Source organism: Zonotrichia albicollis, chromosome 6 (genome assembly GCF_047830755.1).
Source record: "Zonotrichia albicollis isolate bZonAlb1 chromosome 6, bZonAlb1.hap1, whole genome shotgun sequence".
In the NCBI taxonomy this organism is placed as follows: Eukaryota; Metazoa; Chordata; class Aves; order Passeriformes; family Passerellidae; genus Zonotrichia; species Zonotrichia albicollis.
This window is the reverse complement of record NC_133824.1, coordinates 47,814,338-47,824,350: the sequence shown is the minus strand read 5'-3', so window position 1 is coordinate 47,824,350 and position 10,013 is coordinate 47,814,338. Positions and strand designations below refer to the sequence as shown.

Sequence of the window (10,013 nt, the reverse complement as noted above, 5' to 3'; positions counted from 1 at the left end):
AGTGACAGTGACAAGCTGGGCAGCTGCAGAGCGAGGAGGAGCAGCGGGATCGCCCTGAGAGCACCATGAGGGGTTTCCAGAGGGGCTCCCAGCTCCTGACAGCCGCACTCCGGATGAGCCGGGTCCCCCGAGCACAGCTCCGCTCCCACCCCCCGGAGCACCCCATCTCTCCTGGTGTGAGTATCCTGGGGGGCTGAAAATGTGGGAACAGCCCACATGGAGGGGCCCAAACCCTCTGTGTCAGGGCCAAATTGTTTTGGGAGGGGGTGGAAGCAAAAGGGGAGGGGGAGGAAAAGAGGGAATGAGCCTTCAGGTTCCAGCCCACACCCCCATGATGTCCATGCCCTGCTCCCCATCAGCTCCTGCTTCTGTTTGGCTTTGTCCTTTCAGCCCCTTTTTTAACCTTTGAGGTTTGGGGGTCCCCCAATCGTCTCATTCTAAGCTGGAGCCTGCTTTGTTCATTCCTGGTCACATCTCCCAGCAGACACCAGGGAGAGGGTATTCTCATGGGGGCACTGGCTCTGTGCCAGGCCTAAACCATGACAGAGCCCAAGGTCCTTCTGACAGCCCCCTGTGGGGTCAGTGCCCCCCAAACCAGACCCTCCCAGGCTGAGTGAAACAAGCTGGAAAAAAGGAGCTTTCCACCAAAATCCTGCCTGATTCCCCCTTCACCCCTTTATTTGGGGTTTTCCCTCTGCTGCCTTTCCAAGGTCTTCCATAAAGGAGCTGCAGGAGCCTGGAAAGGCTTTTTCTAGGCAAATAAATCAAAGGAAGGTGCCAGTGTGGGATGTTAATGCTGTCCTGGTTGCACTGGGGAAACGAGGGGCTGCTGCTGGCAGCAATTCCCATCCCAAAGTCACCTGAAAGTCAGGAACACTGCAGGCCCCAGCCACCACCTCAAGGTCATGCACTGCTCCAGTGTCCCAGAGGAACAAACCTGGAGAGCACCAGCTCCATGCACTGCTACTGGGAACAGCTCTGCTCCCCACAGCTCCCTCCAGAGCCCCAGGGCAGGTGCCAAGGGCTGGGAAGAGCACAGGGAAGCCAGCTGGGGGTGGTGTTGGACAGCAGCAGCGCAGCCATTTCGGGAGCCCTGTGAGCCGTGGCACAGCCATGCCACTGATTCCTGCTCCTTGTCCCCCTCAGGAACAAGCTGTGGCCTTCAGCCTGATGTTCTCGTCCTTCCTGGTGCCCACAGCCTGGGTCCTGAGCAACATCTACAACTACAGGAGCAGGCCTGAGTGAGGAGAGGCAGGAGCAGCCTGATCCCTGCTGAGAGCATCCCCAGGAAAGAGGCCTTGGGACAGAGCCTTGCAGAGATGGAACCCCCCGAAACTGCTCATTAAAATCCACCTTTGCATCCAACAAGGGCTCACTGGGTTTGCTCCATCCTGTAGGGAAGGAACCAGAGCTGTGCCCACTGCCCTGATGGCAGCACTCCCTCAAGGGCTGCCAGCAGGTCCCCATGGGAAGGCACATTCCCTCTGGAGCCTCTAACACCCGCAGCACTGTGTGCACCCAGTCACCTTTCCCAGCAAAAACAAGGAAGCCATTCCAAGGTAAATTCCTAGCAGGAAAACACCAAAAGGCTGGAATTGACATTAAAAGGGTGCCAGGGGCTGGGGCTGCATGCCTGCCCACTCCCTGCCCTGCAGGAGGGGCCTCTCCACCCACCACATCCCAAATTACCTGTGCCAGGGAAGCAGCCAGCACATGGAAGGTTTGGGCAGCGAGGAGCACTTCCAGGTGTCTTGGAAAAGCCTCTGGAGCTGTGTTGGTTCCACAGATCTGACTCTCATTCCCAGGAGCTGCTCAGAGCTTCACAGCCAGGAGAGTGCTCTCACAGCATGGGAGCTGTTGGAATGCTCCTGGGAGAAGCTGGTACTGCTTCCCACAGTGACATTCTGGGTTTTGGATGTTGATCTCAAGCAACAGCAGCCCCATAATTCAATGACTCCAGTGGAGTTTCCTTTATTCCCTAAAGTGTAGTGATAGCCCTGGGAATGAGAGTGAGATCTGACATGGCACTGGGAAGGAGACTGTGCTCCTTAAAGCCTCCTCCTGTCCTCAGCTATGAAATAAAGGGAATATTGTCCTGATTGCAACACCTACTTCTTCCACATGCTCTCCTGAAGTCAGTAAAAGTGGCACCAGGAGTAAGCCTTGGAAGACAGGAAGCAGCAGGAATTGGGCAAATCAAACCAAGTGGCTGCTCAGGGAAGAGGCAGGCACTGGGCACCGAACAACCCCATCCAGGGGGGAATTTCAGCTAGAAGGGCCTGGAGAGCAGCAGGAGGAAGGTGAGCAGGGACAGACTCCAGCAATTCCATTTTCTCCTGTTTTCCAAAGTTTGTCTCCCTTGTGTGAGGCATCTCTGCACCATGCTCCCTTCTTTCTCTTACTGGATTTACACCCTCAGCCAAGGCAGGAAAAGCACAGAAATTCCAGCAGTGCCATTTGCTAATGACACCAGAGAACCAAACTGGTGAGGAAAGCTCCTGAATTCCAGGAGTGGCAAGGCCTGACCACGGAAACCTGTTTTTAAAGGAATCATCAGCAGCTGAGCTGCCAGGGATGGAGATGACACAGAATTCCCAAAAAGGGAAGGCAGAGACGTTTATTCTGGCAATGCCGCTGCACCTCACCTGAGCACAAAGCGTTGGTGAAAGACACCCACCCCTCTTGTGTATGGACACACCCACTAACCAGGAATCCCGGGAAAACCCTTGGATGAGCAAACACTCCCTCTGCTGCAGATGAGGAGGGGTGGAGGGAAGCAGGGCCAGGGGAGGAAGAGGATTTGGGGAAGATTTGGGGAATGCTGCCTCAGGCTGCTGCAGGGGCAGGGGGAGAGGGCAGCAGGACAGGCTGTGTCCCCTAAGGCCAAGACCCCTTGGATCCTGCACTAGGATCCCACCCTCCTGCAGCAGCTGGAGGCAGGAGGGATCAGGAGTGATCCATGCCCCCTGAGCCACTCCTGCCAGCAGAGGGAAAGCTTGGCTCGAGCACCAAAGGGTCACACAGCAAAAGGCCACGTCCTGCTCACTGCATCCCAGGCTGCTCCTGCTCTGCCCACCCACCCCTCCAAGGATTCAGTACAGTCAGTGCTCTGAGTGCTGCTGGCCTCAGGAGCAGCAGGAATCTCTCTCTCCTCTATGTCAGGATGTCGTGGGCTTGGTGCTCCACCAGCATCTCCATGCTCCGCACGTCCGTGCACCAGAACTCCAGGCGATCCTTCATCCCCTTGATCTGCAAGGCAAGGCCACAGGCACAGAGTGCCTCAGCTCCTGGGAATGCCCACAGGCTCCTTCTCACACCTGAGAGCTCAAACCATCCCTCAGAGCCCCACACACTGAGAAAGGGAGATGTCCCACCCTTGGAAGTGTTCCAGGCCAGGCTGGATGTGGCTGGAACAACCTGGTCTAGTGGAAGGTGTCCCTGCCCATGGATGGGCTTTAAGGTCCCTCCCAACCCAAACCATCCTGGGATTCTGGGATGAACAGCTTCTACCAGCACATCAGCAGGGGGTAAACTGAAATGCACCACAGGAATTGTCTGCAGCTGGAATTCCAGGCATTCCTTTTTGGGTTTGAAGGTAAAGACACCCTGCACAGTCTCCTTAAGGGTTACAAGGATGAACCTGAGAAGCTCAACAGCTCCATTATATCCTGGACTTCTCTCCTCCCAAGAGGAATGTGACTCCTACATCCCTGAAACTCCCAGAGGTTGTTTCATGCATTTAGGAATGAGGCCTGGATCCTTCTGCAACACACAGCCGTGGCTTCTGTGTTCCATAGTGTTTGTGTGGCTTTCACAAGGGAGGTGCCAGCCCTGTCCTGTCCCACCCCCTGGAAGGTTTCTGGGTGAAACACCCCGGGGGCAAAGCCAAGCCCCCAGGGAGGCTCATTCCCAAGCCATGACTCACCCCAGGTGACCTCACCCAGCCCAGCTGGAGCTGGTGGCCATTACCTGCTGCAGGTCCAGCACCCGTGGCTGCACCCACGTCATGTGCACCCTCTTGTCCACTTCATCGATGCTGCCCTTCACCAGCCCCACTGAGAGCGCCTTCATCACCAGCAGCTCCACCTGGCAACACAGATAATTCTGGAAAATTACCCAGATCACCCCATTTTCCCCCTGAGATGAATAAAACTTGGCATCTTCACATGAGATCCCCTCAGAATCCAGGGCAGCAGCTCTCACAGCTGTCCCCTTTTCAGGTGACAGAACTGCCCCGAGACTCAGTACCTTGGCAATGAGGAGTTCTTATCCCTAAAACCTTTCCCTAAAACTGGATTTTAGGGTTTTTAAGTTCTTTTTCCCCTAAAAACACTAGAGTTATTTTCTTTTCTCTGAAATCCAAGGAAGAACAAGGCATTTGGAAAAAGCCAAAAGAGCCCAACTGTCCCCAAGCAGCAGGTGGGAGCTGGTCTCTTATCCCAGGGACCAAGTGACAGGACAAAAGGAAATTGCACCAGGGGAGGTTCAGGTTGAACATCAGGAAGAATTTCTCCATGGGAAGGGCTGCCAGGCATTGGAAGGGGCTGCCCAGGGAGGTATTGAAGTCCCCATCCCTGGAGGTGCCCAAGGAATGACTGGATGTGCCACTCAGTGCTCCAGGCGCAGGTTGGGCTCGATGATCTTGGAGCTTTTTCCAGCATAAATGATTCTGGGATCCTGTGTGGTTCTGGTCTATCCAGGCACTGTCAGAGCTCCAGAACCTGGACATGACCAAGGGTGTCTAACCCAAAACTCACCTCGTTGACAGTGACTTTGGCACTCTTGGCAATCTCCTCGAAGGTGAGCTGGCGGTGGTTGGCCGGGCGGGTGAAAGTCATCTGGATCCAAGGAACAAACAAAAAAACCAACCCCCAGAGGGTTTTAGGGATTTCCACAGCTCACAGAGCCTCCCTCAAACTGCCCTGCCCAGTCTCACTCTGCACTGGAAACTGCATTTGTCATGTTTAATCAAAATAAGTCAAACAAGAATGTTTTACACTGGCATGGTGACAACAGAGCTTTCCAGTGACAGTAAGGGACTGTTCCAGGCTATCCATCAGGGAAAGGACCCTCAGTCCTTGGGAAACAAAGATGTTGAACTCTGCTCTAAAAGCCTTTTTTTATCCTGGAACATACTGCAGACACCATCCCTGAAGGATTGCTCTCCCCCTCCTCCATACCACAGAATGAGGATCTTCCACTATCCCAGGCTGCTCCAAGCCCTGTCCAACCTGGTCTTGGACACTTCCAGGGATGGGGCAGCCACAGCTTCTCTGGGCAATCTGTGCCAGGACCTCAGCACCCCCACAGGGAAGAATTTCTTTCCAATATCCCACCTAACCTTCTGTCAGAGAAGCCATTCCCCTTGTCCTGGCACTCCATGCCACTGAGTTAGGGACAAGCAGCCCAGCACGACATGCTTTCCCTCATGGCACTTGCTTGTGGCTCCATCTACAGGCCAAATCCACACTGAACTTCCTGTATTCAGGAGTTCCTGTTAAGCACATCCCAGCTCACCTCCATGAGACACAACAGCTGGATCTTCTGCAGCAGGAGAGCTTCGTTGGCAGCCAGGTCGGGCTGTGAGGGGAGAAAAGGCACCAAATCACGTCAGGATTACATTTTCTCCCCATCCTGGGGTAGAACAGCTTTACATACAGGAATAAATCCCTCGGAGGGTTCATTTAAGGGGAAGGAGGCCACCACAACCCACCCACCAGCCAGGAACAGTTCCAGAAAACAATCCAGGCACCAGTGAACTCACAAATCCACTCCTATGCCAGTGATTCCTGCTGTAGCCAGTGCAGGTAACATCCAACATCACTGATTCCCCCCACACTTCCCAGAACAGGAGGGAAAACCACTGTTTTCCATGGGAAGCACGCCAGAGGGAAGCCAAAACAAAATTAATTATGTGTATTGAGATGGAACAACCACTCCTAGGCTCTGACCAGAACTGTACCAGTGCTCCAGAGCCAGGAATGAGGCAAAGCTGATTAAGAAAAAGCCCACAGACTCCAAGAGTCAGGTGGAACTCCCAAGCCTGGGCCTTGAGCAGCCCCAGAGCCCTCACCTGCTGCCCCCAGGCCGACTTGAGGGCCTGGAAGGTCTCCACGTTGCCGCTGTTGAAGGCGAAGAGGGTGTCAATGAGCCACTGCCGGTCTGTGCTGCGCAGGGACTCCAGCACGGGGTGCATCAGCTGCAGGGACAGGCAGGGGGCTGTCAGCAGGGGAACAACAGCTCCTGGGGCCCCAGGGATGAAGGGATGTGGCAGCACTCACCAGCTCCCCAAAGTTGTAGACACCTTCTCCCAGCAGCCCCGCCAGCCCCAGGGTGAAGGCTCTCTCCTGTTGCTCTGATACTGGGAAAAAAAAAAAAAAAAAACCAAAACAAAACATAAATAATTTGGATGAAAAAAATACCCAAACCAAAACCATTACAGATAAAAAAATACCCTAACAAAAAAATAATTGGGATAGGAAAAAAATAAAGCAAAAAATAATTTGGATAAAACACCACTTAAAGCTCCATTGAGCCCTCCCTCACCTACACCAGCGTTAAACTATTCCCAGCCCTCATCTTCCTCCACACCATCTGAAATTCAGGAGCCTGCAGCAACCACAGCACAAAAGGGCTGTTTTTCTGAATCCAGACTGAAGATTTTTGGGAATTGGAACAAACTTGTCCTTCTGGCAGGAGCATTCCCCCTTTTCCCACAGCACAACCCAGGAGCAGCTCCTCAGGGGTCCCTCCTCAGTGCAGCCACACCTCGGATCCAGCACAGCACAGCCAAATGACACAGAGGGAAAAGCTCAGCCAGGGCACTTACTGGGCTGGGGGCATGAGGCAGAGCATGGAAGGTGGGATTTCCCCTGGGGAGGGGTTACCTGGCAGGTCCTTGACCTCGATGCAGCCCAGGAAGCGCAGCGCATCCTTGTAGTAGGCGGCGTGGTTGCCCACGGTCTGGTAGTACTTGCTGGAGAGGTCGTAGAAGCGGCTGTGCACAGATGTCACCCCAGGGAGGGTGTTCAGCATCTCCTCCACCTCCTCAATGGTCTCCTGGGAAGGACAAGACCTGCTTCTTACAGCTCTGAGGATGGCAGCCCTCCCAAGGGATTCCCGGTGACATCCCAGGCAAAGCCACCATGGCTCCCACTCCCTTCCCTGTGGGGGTGCTGAGGCTCTGGCATAGGGTGCCCAGAGAAGCTGCGGCTGATCCACCCCTGGAAGTGTCCAAGGCCAGGGTGGAGCAACCCTGATTTGGAAGGTGTCCCTGCCCATGACTGGGTGATCTTCAAGATCCTTTCCAACCCAAACCCATCCCTCAGCACTTGCTCTAAGAGAACCAAAGCTGCCTCGTGTTGCTATGATATTTTCTGAAAAATCCCTTTGCCAGGATTTTCCTCCTGAGACACTGAAAACCCTCAGAGGAAAAGAAAAACAATAATTATCTGCTGCTGTGGAATGCAGCATCTTTGATTAGTCCATGTTGGTTGTTTCTAATTAATGGCCAATCACAGTCAGCTGGCTCAGACTCTCTGAAAGTCACGAGCTTTTGTTATTCATTCTTTTCTATTCATTTTGTGCCTTCTGATGAAATCCTTTCTCCTATTCTTTTAGTATAGTTCTAATGTATCATTTTAATATAATATATATAATAAAACAATAAATCAGCCTTCTGAAACACGGAGTAAAGATTCTTGTCTCTTCCCTTGTCCTAGGACCATTTGCAAACACCACCACACCCCTGCCTGAAAAACACCATTTTGGGTTTAAAAGATGGTTTTAAAACCAGCCAAGGATGACAAACCCCACGTGCTTCACTCAGGCAACAACACTGCAGGTCGCTGTGAGCAGGTTCCACATCCTGGCAAGCTCCAAAAGCCCCTCAGGGCCGGGAGCTGGGATAACCAAGGAATGTCCAGCACCCCAAAACTCCCCATATCCCAGGCCACCCCTCACCTTGGTGACCTGCAGGTCCCCGATGTTGAGCTTGAGGGCCCCGATGGCTGTTTTGCACAGGATCACGGCCTCGTCGCTGCTCTTCACCTGCAGGGACACAGGGACCTGTTCAGTGTCACCTGCAGCCAGGTGTGCTCTGCTCCAGGGGCTGGGTAAATGTCACTTGTGCCCACATTCCTGCATTCAAATCCCTGTGGAAAGGTGCTGCTCTCCAGCACAGGCCACACACGTGCCAGTGACTCCTGGCCTGAGGAGCAACTCAGCAAGAGCAACTTCCAACGTACCTTTTCCCGGGTCTTCTCCAGAAAAGTCAGGGCCACGTTGGGATCTGGAGTAGAGGGAAAAAACAGATTTAAATAAGCAGCTCTCATGGAGCTAAACCTCACCTACCAGACCACCTTTGACAGGATTCCTGATGCTGGAATATGGGTTTTCCATGGTGTACCCTCAGCCTACAGCAGCTGCTGCCAGGTAAGCTGGGCTTTTCCCCACCATCCCCCTCTCCAGGGCAGCTGTGGACTTCCTACTCCAGGAATCAACAACAACCTAAGCTTGCTAAGCCAGCACTTTCCCTTCCCAACAGAGCAGAAGCACAACAACTTCCCATCCAAGACTGACCCATCCCTGGCTGCCTTCCAGAGGTCACAACAGGACAGGGAAGAGAGGAGGACACGCACCTGTCATCTGCCGGACCACGTGCAGGATAATCTCCACCAGGGACAGGGGGTTCACCCTGCAGGGAGCAGCTCAGAGTCAGCACCCCTCCAAGTGGCCCCCAAGCCCCCCAGGTGACCCCCAAGCCCCCCAAGCCCCCCAGGTGGCCCTCAGTAACTCACCTGTGCTCAAACTCGCTGATGAAGTTCTCGTAGAGCTGCAGGGACAAAGACAGGGACACTCATGGCAAAGGACACCCCAGTTCAGAGCTCCTCACCATTATTTCCTCTCTATTCCAGCTCATTTGAACATTCCTGGAAGTGCTGGACAGGGCTGTGAGCCAGCTGGGCTAGTGGAAGGTGTCTCTTCCAGGGAGGGTGGAACATGATGATCCTTGAGGTCTCTTCCAACCCACACCACTCAAATCCCTCAATCCTATGATTTTTCCAGAAAGTCGGGCATCCCATACAGAAATTCCAGCACTGCTCAGAACCCAGAACTGCTCATTTTATCTAACTCTATCCCCACAAGCTTGTTTCAGTGACCACCCATCCTGCACTTGCAAGCCTCTTACTAAAATATGTGATGAAAAAAAAGATCTCCCTACAACTCCCAAAAATAAAAATTTTAGTTAAGTGAGGTAAAGAATCACTTTGAAGTTTCTGAACCTAAGACGTTTAACTTCAGTAGAGTTTCCTCACAGCCACCAGTGCAAGCACCCCAGGAGCTGAACCCACCCGGGTCAGTAACTCTCCAAGAGAATCAGGAAAGAGAGAAGCCACAGGCTGAGTTTTTCCTGGTACAAAGAGACAGGAAAAGTCCACTCACCTTGATGAGCCCATCTCCCTGGGCGAAGCAGGGGTCCTGCACGAAGTCCAGCACCTGCAGAGTGAGCTGGTGCCATAACCTGGAGACACAAACAGCGCCGTGAGCCCAGCGCCGCCGCACCGTGCCCCATCCCGGGCCGTGCCGAGCCGGGACTGGCGAGGGCGCGGACCGGGAGCGAACCGGGGGCTGGGGCAGGGACACACCCCGCCGGAATCACCCCCCGGGCGGGCGGCTAAAGGTTCGCGGGCCCAGCCCGGCCCCTCGGCCGAAGGGAGGAGGGCAGCGGGACCCGGGACGGGCGATCCCCCCGCACCCCGTCCCCGCTCACTTCTTGTTGTAGAGCTCCTCAAGGCGGTGCCACACGGCAGCCTGGCCCGGCCCCGCGCTCTGGCTCTGCTGCAGGAAGCCCGGCACGTCCTTCATGGCGGCGGCGGCGGCGGCGGGGCCCGGACGGAGCCGGGGCCGGGGCCGGGTCGGGGCCGGACGGGAGCGGAGCGAAGAGGCCGCGCCGTCCCCGCGGTGCGCACTCACTTCCGGCCGCGCGGGGCCCGCCGGGTACCGTAACGCCC

General features: G+C 54.6%; 1 protein-coding gene and 1 long non-coding RNA gene across 2 annotated transcripts; one reads left to right on the top strand and one right to left on the bottom strand.

Annotated features, from left to right (window-relative positions):
* The first annotated feature begins 20 nt into the window (after positions 1-20).
* Positions 21-1,368, top strand: LOC113460240 (uncharacterized). The gene is made up of 2 exons (XR_003382031.2): positions 21-176; positions 1,147-1,368. It is a non-coding gene; the product is annotated as an uncharacterized LOC113460240 (long non-coding RNA).
* Positions 1,369-2,591: 1,223 nt separating this feature from the next.
* On the bottom strand, positions 2,592-10,007 carry PSMD13 (proteasome 26S subunit, non-ATPase 13). The gene is made up of 13 exons (XM_005494799.4): positions 9,773-10,007; positions 9,445-9,523; positions 8,799-8,833; positions 8,640-8,695; positions 8,247-8,290; positions 7,963-8,049; positions 6,888-7,059; positions 6,282-6,361; positions 6,074-6,199; positions 5,518-5,580; positions 4,758-4,838; positions 3,970-4,086; positions 2,592-3,249 (listed from the first exon to the last, which is right to left on the bottom strand). Exons 1-13 carry the CDS (start codon positions 9,865-9,867, stop codon positions 3,154-3,156), a joined length of 1,131 nt encoding a protein of 376 aa, XP_005494856.1. The 5' UTR covers positions 9,868-10,007; the 3' UTR covers positions 2,592-3,153.
* Positions 10,008-10,013: the final 6 nt, after the last annotated feature.